The following is a 21,783-nucleotide window of genomic DNA, read 5'->3' as shown; positions in this document are numbered from 1 at the left end:
GTTTCAAAACTCATATTATAATATGTATAAAACTAACTTAGTGATGAGCTCTTACTTTTCGTTGCACAAGCTAACATGTGAAAAGTCATATATAAAGCTATAGAATTGATAGACTTGTATCTTATACTCGCTTGAGAGGCTGTCTCGGCAACAAAAGTTGATTGTAGTGGAGATTAATATAATAATCACGATTTTTTCTTTTTGCACAAAATGTTAGAAATTAATCATTTTTGTTTCAGTTCTCAAATTCGACGTACTGTACCACTAAATATAAGATAAGGTAAGATATTTAGACTCTGTTTTATTTGAAAAGATTTTTGGTAACTTTTACAAGTTCTTAATAGCCTGCTTGACAGTGACACAATGAGACAGGAAAGACGAAGCTATAATATAAACGAGAAAAAATATACATAAATGAATCATTTTTGCAAGTTTTCTAAAAACGATATGCTTGAATAATAGTTATTGTCTATTAAGTTGATGGAAGTATGGGTAATATCTTAACGAAGAAGTAATGATGATATTAAGAATCGTTTCGATGGTCTAAAAGCATAATGAATAATTGGATTTAAACGCATATGGGAGTTGGTGATGACACTCTGAAGTGCAAACCAAATCAAATGAGCTGAAAAGATTTCGAATATTTGGATCCGATCGGCTAAAGCAGTGTGGACGTACGCTTGACCAAAGATATAAAATAACTAATAATGGAGGAGTTTAACAGGAAACAGAGACGTGTGGTCGACGAGCATGAGACCTGGACGAAGACAAAAGTGGCGAAAGAGCTTCAAACAGAAAAAAAAATTGGGGTTAATTTATAATTTTTTGAAGATGTTTAGGATCCGACGGCTTGATAAGTGAAAATAAAATTGACAAAGCCTAGAAAAGTGAAAGAGTGAAAACGAGTCACTTATGTTAGAAATATGAAGATAAACATAGAGGAAAAAAAATTAACTTAATTTTATTCATTAAGGTGTCAAAAAATCCATTCAAACATTTTTTAACTCTAAAAATGGTATTAACAAAAAAAATAGTATGTGGAGATTTTTCAGATTTTGTTAGATTTTCTTCGTATCCTAAATTTACTTAATTTTAGCCACTGAATGTTTAAGTTTAGAATATTTGGGATTCTCATATCTTATATCTCTTATCTTTGGTTTTTCTTATATAAGACTACGAGTGCATGACTCTTTTTTCACACAAAAAAATATGAAGCAAATTCAAGTGAGAAATAGTCAGTAATAACACCATAGCGTAAGGAAGGCTGAAACTTGCTTTGATTGGGAAATCAAAATCTCTCGAAAAGCCGGTTTCATGGAGAGGAGAACGGGGTAATGGAGAATACTTGTGAACTAACTGTACTGTGTTATATGTATGTCGTATGTTTGATAACTTTTTGACATGAATAAAATAAGTTAGTGGTGTGGTCTTACGAGGTGGATAAGTCACTCATCTAACTTGTTTTTTCACGATCGAAAAATATCAAGCATGCTTGCAAACACACACAGGACAGTTCGTTGACATGTATTCGTAATTTTGATGCCCGATTCAGCAAGATTCACTCTAATACAGCCTAATCTAACCAGAGCTGTAAGTTCTTTGCAAAAGAAATTGATTGTGAGTAAGTAGTGACTAATTTATTAAGGTTAAAACTGAAAATCTATAATTCACGTTACAACTTACAACTAACAACTCTTTCACTTTTCGTGGAACATGACCTAAGAAACGAATATTGTAGACTCAACATTTTCTTACGTTAATGACTAAACTAACCAAATACGCGCTACATAAATTCTAGAAGCGCCATCTTTTCTCATCTTTTGACTTGGTAAACAAACACACACTTTGACTTATTTTTTACTTAGGTTAAAATATTGCACATTCATGATCAGTCCAGATTTAATCAGCTTTGATTGCCTATATAATGATTAATTGACTACTTAGATTAATCATAAGTTTAAAATCAATCAGTTTAGCAAATAAACTAATCGAAATCCGGCCATTATTTGCGAAAACTGATTAATGGCTGTAACAAGATCTTCTTCTACTTGTGATGGTTTCTTCATCATCAGCCTTCTTATTATCGTTTCTTTATTGTTTGGGACATCATCAGCGCAGTTAAATGCTACGTTTTACTCCGGGACGTGCCCTAACGCCTCTGCTATCGTTCGCAGCACTATTCAGCAAGCTCTTCAGTCTGACCCTAGAATCGGAGCAAGCCTCATCCGCCTTCATTTTCACGACTGCTTTGTTAATGTATAAGAAAAATATTTAAATAAGCTTCTTGATTTCTAAGTGTTTTTAATATCAAGCCTTCTACATTTTTTGTTTACACTAAACCGCTGATTTACTTTTGAAAAGGGTTGCGACGGGTCGCTCTTGCTTGACGATACTGGAAGCATCCAGAGCGAGAAAAACGCTCCTCCCAACGCAAACTCAACTAGAGGATTCAATGTCGTCGATAATATCAAGACTGCCCTCGAGAATGCTTGTCCCGGCATTGTCTCTTGCTCTGACGTTTTAGCTCTTGCCTCAGAGGCTTCCGTGTCTTTGGTAATATATAATACTTTCTTTCGTAAACATATTAAACAATACATACATACATATTTTATATAAATTGTGTCTTTGGCGGCTGGACCAGATGAAAAAGCCCGTTTTATTTACCTAATATTACATTTAATTAATTATGTTCACATTCATCTATATAAAAATATATACATGTTTGATCATCTTCAGGCAGGTGGGCCTTCATGGAGTGTGTTATTAGGAAGAAGAGATGGTCTCAACGCAAACCTGACTGGGGCCAATTCGTCACTTCCCTCTCCCTTCGAAGGCCTTAACAACATAACATCTAAATTTGTAGCTGTCGGGCTAAATACAACTGATGTAGTAGCCTTGTCTGGTAAATCATCTGACATGCACGTTTAATTATACTTGTGGCTCAATACAAAAAAAACCCTAATTAGTGCCAATGTGCGTATATAGGAGCGCATACGTTTGGGCGTGGTAAATGCGTAACGTTCAACAATAGACTATTCAACTTCAGCGGTACAGGAAACCCCGATCCGACTTTGAACTCAACACTTCTCAGCAGTCTTCAACAGATATGTCCTCAAAACAGCAGCGGATCAGGGATCACCAATCTCGATCTGACCACACCTGATGCGTTTGATAACAGTTACTTCACGAACCTTCAGAGTAACAATGGGCTTCTTCAGTCAGACCAGGAACTGTTCTCCAACAGCGGTTCAGCCACAGTTGCGGTTGTTAATTCCTTTGCAAGTAACCAGACCCTGTTTTTCGAGGCGTTTGTTCAGTCTATGATCAATATGGGGAACATTAGTCCCTTGACTGGGAGTAGTGGAGAGATTAGACAAGATTGTAAGGTGGTTAATGGACAGTCATCAGCTACTGAAGCAGCGGACATTCAGCTACAATCTGACGGACTGGTGAGTGTAGCAGATATGTGAACAATGATGGGTTCAGTTTCACCGTTTGTATCATATATACATTTTGAAATATTATATATCACTCTTAAGCTTAACCATTTTGTAAAAATAAATAAGTTTTGAACTGAGTGGTAGGGTTTTGTTTTACAGTACTTGTGATGATTTCAATATTTGAAAAACTTTATTACGCCCAAATACGTGCATGATTGTGTCACGTCTAGTATATTCCCAAATAATACATTAATACATGGATTTATCATGTTGAATTTTGATTTTCCTTCTTGTGGCGAAGTAGTTGAAATTTGACTTCAAATTTGGAAGTAACCATTATAAAGTGACTTGAAACAATATATAAAGAGAAAAGGTTTAGTGTTATTATTATCAAGTGATTAATACCTGGATTTTGTGTCAATAATCAGAAAATGGGAATCATAATTTATTCTAAGCCCTTTCTAAGATTATAAACCATGTCTTAAAGATACCCCGGAGCTAGTCGCACATCTTTGAATGATTATTCTACAAGGGTTAATGTAAAAAAAAAAACATCTCCAAAAGTCTCGCAAGTAAGACTTTTGCAGATTCTTCCTCAAAATCAGTGATTATGATTTTTTATTTTTCTTTCTGAAAATACAGCTGTAAAGCTCACACAACTACTACGTATATACATTTGAAGGCAGCGGTTCTTTCAAATAGTGGTATTTTTGATCGTTCACAGAATGTGACTTATAAACAAATTTTGTCGCCTAGCTTTGTAAAAAGTTTATCTAAAATTTTGCATTCTCTTGGTTTTGTCCACGTTTATATATATACGAATTCCCATTTTTGAACATGGGAATCTAAGTGCATTAAAGATGTCTGCTGTAAAAAATTTATTTTGAGATTGAAGTATCGTTTTATCATACTTATTTTAGAGTATCATTTAATTATTTTTTCTATTAAAAAAAGAATAAAACCACCGATTTCGTCTCAAGAACACAAAAATCTTTGTAACTTCATTTTACCAACCGCGTGGGAGGATTACAATAATGCATGTGATGGAGATAGTGTAACCTAATAAAGACAAATTACTTTCAACTAAACAAAATGTAGAAGCACCAGCTTTTTTCTCATCTTTTGGACTATGTAGACAAACACACACACGTTATTCTCTAATTATTTGCCTTCATCCAAAATCTTTCACTTTCATGATCAGTCAAGAAATACGCGTTTTAATCAACTTTTTTCTCTATCTATAAAATTATTTCAAAATGATCAAGAATAGGTCATAAGTTCCGCACCAATCAGTGGAAATAACTAATCAAATTTTTTTAATTATCATCTTTTGTCGAAACCTAATTAATCAATGGCTGTAACAAATCTTCCTACTCGTGATGGTTTGTTAATCATCAGTCTTATTGCTATCGTTTCCTCAATCTTTGGGACATCATCTGCGCAACTAAACGCAACGTTTTACTCTGGAACTTGCCCTAACGTCTCTGCCATCGTATGCAGCACAATTCAGCAAGCTCTTCAATCCGATACAAGAATCGGAGCAAGCCTCATCCGCCTTCATTTTCACGATTGCTTTGTTAATGTAATTAAACTAATCTTTCTCAATGCAATTCTTTAACTTAAATTCCTATTTTGATATGTTTTGCTCTAAACCGCTACTTTGCTTCTTTATTTTTTAAAAGGGTTGTGATGCGTCGATCTTGCTTGACGACGTCAGTGGAAGCATCCAGAGCGAAAAGAACGCTGGTCCGAATGCAAACTCAGCAAGAGGATTCAATGTTGTCGATAATATCAATACTGCCCTCGAAAACGCTTGTCCTGGTGTTGTCTCTTGCTCTGACGTTTTAGCTCTTGCCTCTGAGGCTTCCGTGTCACTGGTAATTACACGTTCTTTGTGAACATTACAAATCATAACTAAATATTATCTTGGTAAAGATTAATATATGTACGTTTGAATTGATCATCTTCAGGCAGGAGGGCCATCATGAACTGTATTACTAGGAAGAAGAGATAGTCTCACCGCAAACCTAGCAGGGGCAAATTCGGCCATTCCTTCTCCCGTCGAGAGCCTTAGCAACATAACATCTAAATTTTCGGCTGTTGGGCTAAATACGAACGATCTAGTAGCTTTATCTGGTAATTTCATATACATGTTTAGTTTTTTTTTTTTTGAATTTAATGTTAAATTATATTCAAAATAAAAATAAACGTTTTACAAAAATTATGTGGTAAAACACTTTAGAACAGTTTGAAAATAAAACATTCAGTAGAATCTTGCTTCAAACCAAACTTGAATGGATGTGCTTTGACCTCCTTGAAGTGTGCTTAGACGGTTGCGGACATACTTGTCGATCTGCTTAATCAGGTTCTCTGCTGTCATTGGGTGTTCATCGTGTCGTCGTCCATTCCTTTCTCTCCAAAGTAAGTAAATGGTAGTTTGAAAAGCATAACTCAGGATGAATCGTAAAGTTTTGTCAAGAGCATTACCCGCGAGAAGAGAAAGGACTTCTTGCCAGTGACTTGTGTACTTGTCTGCAAGGAACTTCTTCACTAGCCCTTCCCACACCAACTGTGAATAAGAATATTGAAAGAATAGGTGGTCCCTTGTCTCTAACGGGTGGTTGCAGAGAATACAGCTTGCGTTAGCCTGTGGAGACCATTGCTGCAGCTTGTCCCCTGTTGGGACTCTGTTTTTAAAGACCAACCAAGTGAGAAAGGCATACTTAGGAGTGGCTTGTGAGAACCATATCACTCTGTATTCGGCCAGGTGTGGGTGAGAAACATGGATATGTGACCAAGTTTCCTTGGTAGAGAAGTTGTTCCGGTAATAGTCATTTTTCCCTTTCCATAGTGGTATATCTTGTGCCTCATGAGAGGGATGAACCTGCAGTTTTTGTATCTCATCCTCGACAATATTGAGTAAGGGGAGCCTATGTCGCCGCCGCCGCTGCCTATTCAGAACATCAGCGATGGTGCTTGTCTTTGGGATTCCGAGATCAATAACACCCCTTTCCCCCAAAACATCATGTAAACATCCTAGTGAACACCAGTTATCAAACCAAAAAGAGGTTGATTCACCATTATGCACTTCCATCTTAATAAACTGTTTTGCTAGGCTTCTGTATTTCAAAAGCTTTCGCTAAATCCATGATCCACAAGTTGTGTTATCCTTTTCTGCCCAAAAAGAACCACTGCAAATAAGAGATCTCTTCACCCAATCAACCCATAAAGAGCCTCTAGCCGAAGAAATTCTCCAGATAAGTTTTAGCATGCTAACTTTATTTGCTTCCGCGATTGATCTTAGCCCCAAACCTCCTTCACTCTTTGGCATACAAACATCAGACCAAGCCACTTTGGTTTTCTTTGCTTTCAAAGAAGGGCCGGACCACAAAAAAGTAGAACATAGGCGATCAATCTCTTGAATGCAGGATTTAGGGAGCTTAAACGCTGATATCCAGAAATTTGTTAGACTGAATAGAACTGATCCAATAAGCTGAAGTCTACCAGCAAATGAGAGCAGCCTATCTGTCCACGAGGCAATCCGTGATCGAATTTTTTCTATGAGAGGGAGATAGTCCCCTGATGTCATCCTTCTTGGTAAAAGTGGTAGACCAAGATACCGAACAGGGAGAGAACCGCATGCGAATGGGAACTGGTGAAGGATCTCTTCTTTGATGGTCGAGGGGATTCCAGCCGTATAAATGGTGGATTTTTCAATACTAATGTGCAAACCTGAGTGAACCGAAAATTCATCGAAGACCCGCTGAGCACCTAAAACCGACTGTTTGGACCCATCCACAAACACCATAAGGTCATCAGCAAAACAGAGGTGAGTGAGTTTCAGAGGCTTACACTTGGGATGATAACCAAAAACTCTATTTACCGCAACCACATCTAACTTGCGGGATAAGACATTCATGCAGATAACAAAGAGATATGGACTAAGTGAGCAACCTTGGCGTAAACCGCGAGAGCTACCAAAGTAACCAGCCAGTTCTCCGTTAATTTGGAGAGAAAAAGATGCAGTCGAGATACAAGTTTGGATCCAGAGAATGTACTGCTCAGGAAAAGCCATTGCTCTCAAAGTGATGAGTAAGAAACTCCATTGAACAGATTCGAAAGCTTTAGATATATCAATCTTTAAAGCACAACGAGGGGAAACTGTATCCTTGTGATAGTCTTTAATGAGTTCTGTGGCTAGAAGCACATTTTCCATGAGCAATCGATCCTTGACGAAGGCCGATTGATTAGGTGAGATGAACTTTGGTAGTATGATCTTGAGCCTATTAGCCAGGATCTTCGAGATGACCTTATAGAGAACATTACAGCAGGAAATCGGACGATAGTCTTTCATGAGCCTTGCTTTCTTTTTCTTGGGAATGAGAGCCAATATAGTCGAGTTAACCCCTTTAGGCAAGAAACCAGTACGGAAAAATGATTGAATAGCAACCACGAAATCATCACCAATAGTTCCCCATGAAGCCTTAAAAAACTCCACAGTGAACCCATCTGGTCCCGGAGATTTCGAACTAGGCATTGCAAATAACACCCTCCTAATCTCCTCCTTTGATACCTCATGTGTAAGCAAACACTTATCACTCTCTACACATTTGAAATCCAACACAGCTTCTAACTCCTCTTGGGACCAAGAGGTGTAATTTTCAGGTCGCAAGTTAAGAAAGCCTTGGAAGTAGTTTGCAGCTTCAATTTTGAGCCGATCCTATGTGGTGACTACCCTACCATCATCACATTGAATCTCCTTGATGCTATTACACGACTCACGTATAGTAGCTGCAGTATGGAAAGCTTTATTATTTTGATCACCTATTTTCAACCAATGAAGCTTAGCTTTTTGTTTCAAGTAATATTCCTTGATATCAGATAGTGTCTTCTACTTATCATAAGCAGCCGCCTCATCACAAACACCTTGAGAGGAGGGGTTCGTCATCGTTGTAGCCTGCAAGTCACACAGAGTCTTATAAGCTGCTTTTGTACGAACTGAGATTGAGCCAACCATGCGCTTCCCTAGAGATCGCAGAGAGGGTTTCAGTCCTTTAAGTTTCTTGGATAACTTATACATTGCAGATGTAGAATGGAACAGAGGTGGTGATGTTTTCCAGTGCTCATCCACTTCCTTGGTGAAATTTCGATGAGACGTGGTGACATTAATAAACTTGAAGGGTTTCTTGATTTTTGGAGCTACTGCAGAGAGGTAAAACCGACAGCGAAGGTGGTCTGAAGATCCTCCCGGCTCAAAGACAGAATATGAATGTGCAAAATGTTGGAGCCAATGCTTATTCATGAGAACTCTGTCAAGTTTTTTGCAGATAACTCCGTCCTGCCTCTTATTGCACCATGTGAACCTCTGACCATGATAATGCATGTCAGAAAGATCACAATATCTTGCAAAGTCCTCAAAATCCCTCATCCCGAGTGTGCAGAAAGGGACAGAAGCATTAAGAGAGTGATCATCACCATATAAAATCTCATTGAAATCACCACAAAGAAGCCAAGCTTTGTCCCGAAACAAAGGAGAATCCTGATGGTGTCTGAGATCAGTCCACAATTCCTGTCGTTCAGCAGACAAATTGGAAGCATAAATAAAAGAAACAAAAAACTCCTCCATCCCTTCAATGTAGATAGAACATGTGATCAACTGAGCAGATCGATAAACCGGAGTAACCCTGACATTGTTCCTCCAAACCACCCAAAGTTTCCCTAACCGATGCTCGTCGTAGTTTGATAGAAAAGACCAGCCTGCAAACACAGACCTCACCACTCTATCCGCACGTCTTTCCTTTACCTTAGTTTCAATCAGACAGCTGAAATCAAAATTTCCCTGTCCCATCCATTCTTTCACAACACGTTGCTTTTCCTTCTTGTTAAAGCCTCGCATGTTCCAAAAGAACCCTGACATCAGAGTTGGTTTGAGGTTTGACGTGGTTTCAGAGAACTAGGAGCTTGAGCCCTAAAACTCTGAGAACTGGTAGTAGAGACAAATTTATGAACCCCTTTAGAGGCTCGAGGAAGTGAAGGTCGAAGTGATAGACCCGTCTCCTGACGCTCAGGAGCATTGCCTCCCTCCTCGTTCTGCTTCTCCAGTAACATTTCAGCCCCTGAAGTCGTAGTATCAGTAGGAAGATTCACCACATCAGAGTTAGCGGCAGTCGGACCACTAATCTCCTCGACTGTTGTATCCAAAGCCTCACCCTGTTCCCTTTTGTCACTCAAACAAGAAAAAGATTTCGACATATTTGAAATTTCCTTTGTACTAGAAACCTGCTTCACTGGGCTACGCAACCCTTTAGTAGGAGTTGTCCAACCAAGGTCCTTTTCACCCTCCGTATTTGCAGTATTCTCAGCAACTTGTTCAACAACAACCTCTGTTACCCCTTGTTTTAGCTCAGAAGACTCAACAATGCCTAAACTCGTGACCCCACCTGAACCTGAAACAACCTCTTCCCCACTGTTCTTTTCCGACTGTTCAAGTGCAGGCTGACTAGGACAGGAAACCCCCTGATCCTTCTTCGTTGTACATGTATCTTCCAAATGGCCCCATTTAGAGCATAGGGTACACCTAGCTGGCAACCAGGGATAAACAAACTCCACAATAGTATCACCTCCTTTCTCTGATTTAAAAGACATTTTGCTTGGTAAACGTTTTGTTAAATCCACCTCCACCAAAACCTTAGCTTCAGTGAACGACTTACATGACTCTGTATCCGAATGTAGTTGTTTTGGAGTGCCGAGGGGGCTCGTTATTGCACTTAGCACCTCCCAAGAGAAATATTTAGGAGGAACATTCTTAACTATAACCCATATAGAAACAATCTTAATCTCTTCAGGCTCCAACTCTGCAATGGGACTCCACTTTGATAGAACAACTGGAACACCACATAGATTCTACATACCTCTCTTCAAAACACGAGATCGCGTACGCTCATCCTTGATTTGAAACCTCACTGTGGTATTATCCACTACAAAAACATCAATCTTAATCGTCTTATCACCAAGAGTCCAGATTTTATTAACCAAAGCATGGATCCCTCCCACAAAAGGAGCTTTAGCTAAAAATCTGCCGACGAGGAAATCTTCCCATAGAGGATGAGCCTCGTCAAACACCTTATTTGGTAGTCAGACCGTAGGCATACCATCAATCTCTTCAATAGCCAAATCAACCTTTGACAAGTCTCCCGGATTTTTAACCATAGAAACCCAAGAGCACTTCAGAGGACTGCCAGAAACAACTTCATTCCCCTTCGTCACTACAGAGGGAGAACCCTGTTCGATCCCCACAACCGGTGGGAGTTCAGCTTCCTCAAGATCCATAGACTTCAGGGAGCCACCCCCTGTAAATCTCCAGCTGCTTCCGGCGGAGAAGCCCCCGGCGGCATCAATCCTTGTGCAAGACGCAAAAAACCCTAAATCGCCTTTGTGATCACCCCCAGAGCAAAACGCAGCGTTTCTTTCTTTCAAGGTAGAAGTAGTATGTGTGATAGTAAATCTTACATGTTTAGTTACTTACGGCACAAGTTGAAACAGAACCCTAGCTAATGCCATCTTTTATGGATCAAGGTAGGAGCGCATACGTTCGGGCGTGCTCGATGTGGAGTGTTTCACAACAGACTATTCAATTTCAGCGGGAAAGGAAACCCCGACCCGACTCTAAACTCAACGCTTCTCAGCAGTCTGCAACAGCTATGTCCTCAAAACAGCAGCGCATCAACGATCACCAATCTCGACCTGAGCACACCTGATGCATTCGATAACAATTACTTTACGAACCTGCAGAGTATTAATGGGCTTCTTCAGTCAGATCAAGAGCTGTTCTCTACCACCGGTTCATCCACCATCGCGATCATTACGTCTTTTGCAAGTAACCAGACTCTGTTTTTTCAGACCTTTGCACAGTCCATGATCAACATGGGGAACATTAGTCCCTTGACTGGTAGTAATGGAGAGATTAGGTTAGACTGTAAGAAGGTTAACGGAAGTTGATTTCCTTAATTAAAGCTCCTTCTCCTGTTTTTTAAAAAACGAGTTTGAATAATTTTGTTATCATAATTGATATATCATGGTTTTTGTGGTTTTTAACCATGATATAAGGAGTCTTTTAGAGTCTTTTGATTTGTTTTCTAGGTTGTTGTTTTTGAATCTTTACAGGTTATCTAGGAATTTAGCACAGAAGGAGCAAAGTAGAGCAATTTGGATCATTTTGGAGCATTTAAACCGAAGGAAATCAACTTGGAGTCAGAACAGAGAGTGAGTGTCGATCGACACTGTTTAGCATCAATCGACACCATGTTCAGCCGATGAAGAATCACAAATTTGGAAGTTTTACAAAGTTGCCCAAAGTTTTCCATATTTACAACACAAGTCCCTGACGTGTTTTAGGACATATATATATAGTTTTTAGGTTTTTAAAACCCTTAAGTTATTTTCTAGCCAAGTTTTATTTTTCTGCAACCCTGTGAGATTTTGAGAGCTTTTGGGAGACAGATCTGAACTGCTTTGAGAGAAGAATTCTTGAACTCCCTCTTTACTCTTTTAATTTCAATTGCTTATTATTCAGAATTATGTTTTGTTCTTCATTGAATATGTCTGAGTAGTTTGCTTGTTAGGTTTAGGGTTTTTCACAGGGATTTTATGAATTATTAGATATGTTTATTTAGGATTCATTATCTTTCTAGATCTTCATTATAGATTGTTCTTAATATTAATTCTTGATTGATCACCTAGAATTAACAACTTAGGAAAATAAATTTATATGGGAATATAATTGATTTTCCTGATAAAACCTTTTGATGAGCAAAATTATTTCTTGCAAAGAGATTTGATTTAATAATTTTGTGAACAATCTAAACATGTTTTTAAAGCTGATTTATTACCTTGAATTTTGCAAAGAGATTTGGATTTTCTGGTTTTAAATTTAGATAATATTTGCAGTGAGAACTGATTTATTTTTTAAAAGTGTTTAGAGTTCTAGATCTGTTCTTAATTGCTTGAAATAATTATTTCTTGATTTAATAATTTGTAATTTCCTGAAAAATTCCATAGGCCTAGCTTTTTGATCCATTGAATTTTCACAGCTTTTATTTAATATTTTGCATTACCTTTTTAATTTAAATCATCTTGTTTAGCTTAATTATAAAACTCTACAATTTATTGTGTAATCTAGAGTTCTTGTGGAATTCGACCCCTAAGTACTGTAGTGACCTCTTAATTTGAGAGAGTAGCTCTAGGGTTTAATTTGAGCATATCAATAATCACATCAAATATGCTATTGCATTTAAATCTTTCTAAATTAATGATAATTAAAACCTACGTAAAATCACTGAAAATCAGCAAACATTTTACTAGTTTTTTTTTTGTCATCTGAAATATATATTAAAGGGAAATAAAGGAGAATTACAAGAAAGGCCGGCAGGACTTTAACCTCCGGAAACTAAGTGGACGATACTTTACCCCCGGGAAAACAAATCAACAAGGTCTAAAGCACTCGGAAACTAAGCCCCACACACGGGGAACCAAACAAAGAAAATAAAGAGATCTAAAACAGGACGGTAGATTTTACACAGAGAAACCAAACTTCTTTTTGCTCGAACAAACCAAAAACGCAAGAACTAGAAGGCAAAGGATACCAGAGTTAACCAAAACCTTTGAAAGACTACGAATATCTTGCCTCACGTTGTTGATTTAGAGTCTTCAGAAGAGAAACCTTGGGGAATCTTGAGCGGCGAGACATAAGAACTCAATTCAGAGACCATCGGAAACGCCATGGTCGGAAGTGTCAACTAAGTGACTTGAACCAGTAAGAAGAACCCAAACCTGGGCGGATCATGCCCTAGATCCGATATGTTGAAGCTGTGTGAGGAAACCTAAAACAATAGGTCGCCAAAACCGAATCACCACCACACCGACTGTGAGTGGCTTAGAGCCAACGCGGTTTAGGCCATAGAAAGCTCAGGTAAAGAAGTAAAATGAATCCTGCAACAAAATCAAACAACCCAAATCCTAGATCTAAAAAGAGAAAAGCTGGAAAAATCAGAGATCTCTCCACAAAAAAAAGAAGAACTCGAAAACTAAGCATAAAACTAAAGCCGAACCGACGCCATGGTTGCAGTGGCGCACATGCGCTGGTCGGAGACGAAGACCTAGAGCGGTGACAAGTTCTTTAGAAAAGAGAAAGAAGAGAAAATATTAAAAGAGATAAAAAAGAGATCATCTTAGGTTTGTCTTGTTATTTGTTTTTACTATTTTATTGATGTGTAAATAATGGAATATTCTTTTTTATTTAGGGAGAGGATTGCAGAAAATTTAAAGTCTTCACTTTAGTTAAAAAGACCAACTTTATCTTGTGGGCTCCGACAGAGAATTTATCATTGACAAATTATTTTACGAATCACCAAATCAATAACGATGGAAAAAAACCTTCCAACATGTATATCGAATTATCAACCATCATTACAGTCCTTGTGGAATGATTTCACCGACAAAATCAAACAATATTTCAATTCGAAATTTTGGGGAGACAACATATAATTCAATGGGCTGATTTTGCGGTCAAGATAAATCGGTCACCTTCCACGCCAACCTGCTCAAATACGAATGTGATTCTCTTTATGTTCCTCTATAGATAATAAGTACAATGTTGTTATTTTTTTATTTTATTTTTTTAGGTTTAAAATTTTTGACAGCAGCTATAAATTTTTGGCTGTAGAAGTAAAATAATAATGAAAACTTATTAAAATACCATATATTATTTACTATAATTTATATAAATTAAAATGAAAAATTAGAATAAAATCACTAAAATATGGTATAACTAAATAAATATCTCAAAGAATGAATGAATGAATAAAATCACTGATAAAAAATTGAATTACCATAAAGAAATTCTACCACAGTTTAAACTTCTCAAGTATCTAATTTAAAAAACAATATAGAAAAAGTTTTGCACTAGTGATCTGTTTTGTGTGAGAGGGAAGTTTTCATTCTGACGTTCATTGATTCCTGAATGGGTTGATTTTGAGCTTCGATAAAAGTCAATTTAGTGTATTATGAAAGTTTTTAAATTTAGTCGAATAGCTTCTGTAGACGGGTTGGAACTAACAGATGTGTTATGTAATACTCTTACGTTCTCTATCAATGGAAGTATTCCGATGGTATCATCCATTGTTCGTATGGGTGATAGTTTTATACAAACAATTAGGAGTGTAACCACATGTGTCATCGGAATTTTTAAAACAAAAATTGATATAACTGAAGCAGACGATGATAATGAATTGTGACAAACTTAGTGGAAGAAAAGTTGTGAATCAAAACCATCAAAATTGATCGCAAAACAAAAGAGAACCGTAAGAGCATGGTAGGTTTGAGAAAAAGTCAAAGGAATACTGAAAATAAAAAGTGAAAGCTAGATGTCAATCTCAATCATAGTATTTGTTAGTCGAATGTAGTAACTAATTACTAGAGATGCACTATATGTGTTGATTATTGTAAAATTGACATAAAGCTAGTTTAAAAAAAAAAAAAATCTTAATTAGTCTCTGATTCTCTCTCTCTCTCTCTCGTGACATATAGTTAATACAGTTTCAACATGAAGGTAAATAACTTTTAACACTTGAGAGGACGACAATAAAAGATGAACAATGAAGAAATGCACAAATATATTTAACGCTAACTTAAGTTTTAAGAAAAGGAAAAAAAAGGTCCCATGAGCAAATGATTGCCTGTGTGTAGATTTGCCTCTTCTCAAGCAAGACAAAGTGGACCCTCAACTCGTTTCATCAATTCAATTATCTCATAATTACTTCATCAGGCACGTTGTCACGTGACTCTCTCCTCTTCAACTTCCTTTTGGTAAAATATGGATGTTTTATGAACCTCTGTCGAAATAAATGTCAGCAACTACCAAAAAAAGTTGTTACGAAGATATTTTTTTTAAAACATGGGTTTTCCATTGTCATGGCAATTCAGATGAATACACAAAAATTTTATTCAAAAAAATGTTAAATAACTTCTTATACTATTAGAGTTCTACCGCCGCCTAGGCAAGCTGGCCTCTATTTATAGCCGTGGAGCAAAGACAGCAACAACCAGTTTTGCCATCAATGGGTTGCTATATAGACTAGTTCGAATTTTGTTTAAAATCAATCTTGGATTCGGTTACGCAAGCCATCATTTTTTTCATTTTTTTTAGTTGGTGATTAACTACGTACCGGCTTGTAAGTTGTGTGGTCAAATTAGGTTTATACTAAATCACGATTGGATTTGATTTGGGTTGGTCAAGTTAGGTTGCTTATTACAACAATCTACTATTTTGGGTTATTGGGTTATGATAAGGTTTATATTAATTAATTAATACTAGTACTAAGGTTCATGTATGCTTTGCATGGGAATTATATAATCCCTAATTGAAAATATTACCATATTATAGGATGTTTTAAATGTGGTTTTGAAGTTAACGGAATTTTGTTTGTCCTCGAACTATATTTATCCGTTACATAAATATACAAGGGATTCATGTCTACTACTCGAGACTGTTTAATGATATGTACATAGGATTCTCTAAGAAGCCATAAACCTGTTGAACAACATCGGCGAGTGTTTAATCGTGTATGCACACTACACACAACAACCTACTGAAATTCAAAATATGGTGGATAGATAAAAGGGATCCAAACAAAAAAATAGAATGCAATAATGAATGTAGTAGGACAGAGAGAAATAATTGAGAGAAAGATTGAGATGCCAAAAAATTTCTCTTGACATACTAATAATCACAAATTCACAATAATAAGAGTATGCATGACTTCAATAATTGCAAGGAGCCTAAAAGCATGACACCCCAATCTTAGTTGAGGATATCTATCATCCGCGTCCCACGCGTGTGGGTCCTTTCCTTTCACTCTCTTTTCATGTTTTAGCCATAACTCCCATTCCCAAATCATATTCCCGAATTCTATAAATTTTTTAAAAACATGCTCTTATAAGTTATAAACTTATAATCATACCTGTCGAAGGCAAAAATGGATATATAAGTTAGTTAATGTGGCTGAAAAAACATTAAAATGAAGACAGACAAAAAAAAACATAGCACATAGCTATGAGTATGTTTATCGACATGTAGAACTCTATACATAATAAAGTAATAATAAACGGAAAAAATCACTAAATGAACAAATTTATGTGGCTGAAAACACTTTAGAATGTATAAATTTTGGTCCGTACGTAGGTTGTAATATAGCAAAACTTCGAATGTCATTATGATTGGTAAAAAAATCAGTAGAGTTACATTATAGTTTTCGACTATTCCATGAATTATTCAATCAAGACCCTACAGTTTTTTTTTTTCGTAATTAATGACAACGTACTAATTTGAAACCAACTCTCATATCATATCTATGACATGTTACCATTCATACAGATAATAATGAAGCTATTTAATGTCTAGAACTTTTCTTGAAAGCAACTTGCAATAAGTTAAAAAAAAAAGTTATAATTAATGGAAAGTGTATTGATGATGTTGGGTAAGAACAAATTAATCAAGTTTTTTTTTTCTAGGACCATCACTGTAATGAATAAAGTTTTGAGTAAATAACGATTTTGGTCAAACTTTTAAAAAATAAAATCTAATTGGGTGTTTTCGTGACCGTTTGATGGGTCATCGTTATCACATTTTGCTTCTTCTTCGTATCATTAAGTATCATCGTTAATCATTATGTCTTGTTCGCCCTTTTGTATTCGGTACATCATAATTTTTCCATTCTCTTTAATCAAGTATAATCCAACTTAATCATGACCTTGTAGTTACGTGAATTAGTCACGCTAATTTAGTTTGTCCCGTTTCTAAAAATAAACAAGACATAGGTCATTTGTTTATCCGCCGCTATAAACAATCACAGCTACTGTTAGCAAAGCCAAAGCATATTACAGAAACATTTTCATTTATCAGAGAAAAATACAAGTTATTTAATCCAATATCAACAATTAGTCATTAAGTCAATAATTATGTAAATTAAAAAAAAGTGTACTTTAGTGATTAACTTCTTAACTTACTTCACCGACCATTGATATTTTAACTACAGCAATAAACGGTAACTACAATGTCAACCGTCACTAATTTTTTTTTATCCAACAACTTCCACTTTGGTTTAAAATCTCTTAAAACTTAAGAAAATCAAAGTCCTCATCATTAACGTGTGACCAAGAATTACGCTGGCCGGTCAAACTAATTATGGTCTTCAATAATTTTCAACAAACACAGTCTCTCACATCTTCAGGAAAATCACTATTCCTTATCTCTTCAATGGCTACAATATTATGAACGACGAACTATTTATTTTAATATAAGAGGCTCCGAAAATACCGAAATATAGTTACTAACATATAGCTTTTTGCATGCTCAGGTGTACATTTGTATATATATAAATATATTTTTTTCAACTTCTACTCTTATACTGTCTATATATCTAGTTGATTGCCATAAAAACCTTCTGATGATATGGAGTAGTATAAGTTTGATTGTTTTCTTTTATATATATATTTGAAAAGTATCTTGAAATGGAAGAATTGCATACGAAATTTTCGAATTTTGGATCTTATAAATACAAACATAAATGCATATTTGTATATATAGAGATGGAGTAATATAACAACAAAGACACAAGGTGCCAGTCTCGAGTAAGAATGTGGGATATATTTATATGCATTCACGTGCGTATGTGAATGGCAGTTGTCGGTCAATCGATCTCCTTAAATCCATATCAACCCCAAAATAGTACATTTCCCGGTAGTGACAAGAAACTAAAAGTCTAAAACAGAAGGGAAAAGTATATGTTCTAGAGAGATAAACTTTCAATAATTTCATAGAAACTCTTGACACATTTCACGTTATTAAAAATATATATATTTTTACATAAATATAACCTATTCATTATTCCACTAACTAAGAAAATGATGACTTAAAGTCACATGTCTTAAGGAATTTATAAGATGAAGAAGATCCAATATTTTGTTCATAATACATAAACATATATTATTATTAAAATACAATGAACTTGGAAATAAATAAGTGGGGTTTCACTTTCCTCTCATCACTCCATAAAGGACCATAACAGATCTTCTTGTTCCGATCGAGTCTCTCCCCGAGTCCCCTCTCTCTCTCCCTCTCCAAAACTCGTATTTTTCTTCTTAAGCGATGGAACTAGCGTTGTCTCTCGGCGACAATACTAAGAAACAATTCTCTTTTCTGGAGAAGCACTCGAAGATTAATAATCCATCTGCCTCGTCGACCTCAACTTCCGACAAGGATCTTGGGTTCTGCATGGGTTTAGATGTTGCTTTTGCTGGTCACAGATCGTTATCATCCTCTTCGTCTCCCTCGGTAGAGGATGTGAAGAAGAAACCGGCACCGAGAACAAATAATCTTGATGGATTTAGGGTTTCGTCTTCTGTAGATCCACCACTACAGCTTCAGCTTCACTTCCCTAATTGGCTCCCTGAGAACGGTAAGGGTCTTTAAACTCCTTTTAAGTAAATAAAAAGCTCAAGAATATAAATAATTCCTCGAACTTAAAGGGTGTGATTACATGTTTTATCACTGTAACATATGAAATTTTATTAGAATCCCTAATTTGGCTTACATGTTTTTTCCTTATATTCCATAATACTTACGGTTATAAGAATATTATTTTCTGAATGTATCAAATGTGTCGATGGGATGTTTCTGATTCCAAAAATGGTTTGTCTGATTTGTGACAAGAAAGAAGGACCAGGTTTCAAAATATTCTTTGATCGAAAGAAAAAAATATATATATCAATTGTGGATGTCTTTGATTAACAAAAATACCTAACTTTACCCGAATTAGTTTGATTTATCTAATTATTAAAAAAAAAATCATATTCGTTGATTTATCTAAAGGACATGAACTAAATTTACAGGTCGGCAAGAAGGACGAATACTCTCAGGAGTAGCTACGATGGTGACAGAAGAGGAAGATGAGGTGGAGGAAGCGGTGCCTAGTATGTCAGTATCGCCTCCGAACAGTGTAACGTCGTCGTTTCAATTGGACTTTGGGATTAAGAGTTATGGTTACGAGAGAAGAAACAACAAGAGAGATATTGATGATGAAGTGGAGAGGTCAGCTTCAAGAGCCAGCAACGAAGACAACGATGACGAAAACGGATCCACCAGGAAAAAACTAAGACTCTCTAAAGACCAGTCAGCGTTTCTTGAAGACAGCTTCAAAGAACACAGTACCCTTAATCCTGTTCGTTTCCCATTCTTGACTTTTTTTTAATACAAAAAAGATATCTTTCTTGAATTTGTTTTATTCACTTATTTCAAAGAAAAAAACAAAATCTTAGCCTTAAATATTTGTTTTATTATTTTTTAAACATTGCAGAAACAGAAGATTGCGTTGGCTAAACAGTTGAATCTTCGTCCTCGTCAGGTTGAAGTTTGGTTTCAAAACAGACGAGCCAGGTTAGCTTAAATTAATTTATTCATTTTTTTCTACGTACTAAACGTTTTGTTTCCTTCATTGGAAGTACTATATATTTGTGTGATGATTAATTTCTGAAAAAGGGATGAGGACGAAATGCATCACGAGTAATAATACCATATTGTCGCATGTCTATCCTTTGTCATTTTTCGTGCAAAAGTAGTATATCACTTCCGCTCATCATATCCATACATAATTGCTTATAGTGACTTATTTATAAAAGGCAAACAAATCATAGCTCTTCTTTACATAATTTGACCCCCAAAAAAAAAGAAGCTCTTCTTTACATAACCACAATGTCATACATATTATGTTTATTGTAACTCATATATGATAATATAATAGGACAAAGCTGAAGCAAACGGAAGTGGACTGTGAATACCTAAAGAGATGCTGTGAGTCATTAACCGAAGAAAACCGGAGGCTTCAAAAAGAGGTTAAAGAATTGAGAACCTTGAAGACTTCCACACCGTTCTACATGCAACTTCCGGCCACTACTCTCACTATGTGCCCTTCTTGCGAACGTGTTGCCACCTCAGCAACACAGCCGGTCACGTCAGCTTCCCAAAACCTAGGTTTGGCTACGTCATCGTTGCACTGTCCGGTTAAGCCTCGTTCGGCCAAACAAGTTTCATGAGAAGCACGTGCGAAATAAATGGTTACAGTTTTAGCGCAAACGGTCGAGAGTGTGTGCATGGTTTAAAGTTGGCTCTTCTTGTGTATATTTAGATTTACTTTTTCATATTATTTGGGACGACCGTCTCCAATTTTAAAAGACGAATAGATCGATTATCCGGTCAGTGTTTTGTTTTTCTTGGATGGAACCGGATTAAAAAAAAACAAGAGATGGAGGAAAAGGGTTGACATCATGACATGTTTATTGAACGATAGAAGACAAAAGAAAAAGGGAAAATATTTGGTTTGATCTTGTGTATACTTTTATTTTTGATTAAAGCAAAAGGGTTTGTCGTTCACAAAATCCTCACCAAAATTTAGGTTCAATTATCGAGTTTATTTTTTTTTTATTTTTTTTTTGTATGGATTTTTTTGTACCGAAAGTCCAAAACCAGTCACAATTTTTTTTCATCACATAATTCTATTGCAAAACTAATGTAATTTATTTGCAGCAACTTTGGAATGAATTTTGATTCTGCAATAAGAAAAGTGGGACCAAATTGATTCACTACAAATACATACAAGTTTCTTATTTGGGATGGGCTTAAAATATTTCGTCTGAATAATCGCTAATTTCCCATAGTTTTCCAGTCCAAATAATTGATAATTAATACACGAATAGTTAAGAGCTTTGATGAGCTCATTTTATCATCAGACGTACACCGAAGTTGTTGCGATTAACCAAGAACGTTGGGAGATGTTCGTATGGGCCTTCTAGTATAGTTTTGAACTTTTGATGCGCGCATGTTCCTTCATGAATGATTTAACACAATCAGTACCATTGTATGTTGTCACAAATTGTTGTTGGATGCTTAAAAAGTAATTTTGGTGCTTATACCCCCATGGCCACTTTTTATAATACCCCTAAATAATAAATATGTACGGGTGAGTCTCGTGCTGCGTACTTCAGATATATCCAGTTTTCATCAATTTTAAGCATTCGTAATCTTACTTTCTACACAAACATAAACACTTCTTCTGCTTTTCCCAATCTCCAACCAAACAGTCACATGTATGACTCTTCTAAATTAATAACTAGGGATTATAACAGAATTAAATAGGTAACCTCAAGTACGCCACGTGACGAACAACTGCACCAGGTTGGATCAAATCGCACTTAAACTCATAAAAGCATTTTGACCTAACGACCTTTTCTTAAG

General features: G+C 36.2%; 5 protein-coding genes across 5 annotated transcripts; 3 read left to right on the top strand and 2 right to left on the bottom strand.

Moving 5' to 3' along the window:
* Positions 1-1,951: 1,951 nt before the first annotated feature.
* Positions 1,952-3,715, top strand: LOC104734683 (peroxidase 54). The gene is made up of 4 exons (XM_010454311.2): positions 1,952-2,256; positions 2,362-2,553; positions 2,737-2,902; positions 2,986-3,715. Exons 1-4 carry the CDS (start codon positions 2,023-2,025, stop codon positions 3,468-3,470), a joined length of 1,077 nt encoding a protein of 358 aa, XP_010452613.1. The 5' UTR covers positions 1,952-2,022; the 3' UTR covers positions 3,471-3,715.
* Positions 3,716-4,534: 819 nt separating this feature from the next.
* Positions 4,535-5,709, top strand: LOC104734684 (peroxidase 53-like). The gene is made up of 3 exons (XM_087482127.1): positions 4,535-5,022; positions 5,123-5,317; positions 5,411-5,709. Exons 1-3 carry the CDS (start codon positions 4,792-4,794, stop codon positions 5,426-5,428), a joined length of 444 nt encoding a protein of 147 aa, XP_087338253.1. The 5' UTR covers positions 4,535-4,791; the 3' UTR covers positions 5,429-5,709.
* LOC147929135 (uncharacterized) lies at positions 5,704-6,534 on the bottom strand. Its single transcript, XM_087482365.1, has one exon. The coding sequence runs from the start codon at positions 6,532-6,534 to the stop codon at positions 5,704-5,706; it is 831 nt and encodes a 276-aa protein (XP_087338491.1).
* A 1,797-nt stretch (positions 6,535-8,331) lies between these two features.
* Positions 8,332-9,357, bottom strand: LOC147929134 (uncharacterized). Its single transcript, XM_087482361.1, has one exon. The coding sequence runs from the start codon at positions 9,355-9,357 to the stop codon at positions 8,332-8,334; it is 1,026 nt and encodes a 341-aa protein (XP_087338487.1).
* Positions 9,358-18,236: 8,879 nt separating this feature from the next.
* Positions 18,237-20,871, top strand: LOC104734682 (homeobox-leucine zipper protein HAT14). Its single transcript, XM_010454309.3, has 4 exons — positions 18,237-18,952; positions 19,386-19,714; positions 19,850-19,929; positions 20,294-20,871. The coding sequence occupies exons 1-4, from the start codon at positions 18,643-18,645 to the stop codon at positions 20,583-20,585; spliced, it is 1,011 nt and encodes a 336-aa protein (XP_010452611.1). The 5' UTR covers positions 18,237-18,642; the 3' UTR covers positions 20,586-20,871.
* Positions 20,872-21,783: the final 912 nt, after the last annotated feature.

The sequence above is a fragment of the Camelina sativa genome, chromosome 13 (genome assembly GCF_030686135.1).
Source record: "Camelina sativa cultivar CO46 ecotype springtype chromosome 13, ASM3068613v1".
Classification (NCBI taxonomy): Eukaryota; Viridiplantae; Streptophyta; class Magnoliopsida; order Brassicales; family Brassicaceae; genus Camelina; species Camelina sativa.
The sequence above is the reverse complement of the archived record's forward strand: the minus strand, read 5'-3'. Positions and strand labels throughout refer to the sequence as shown.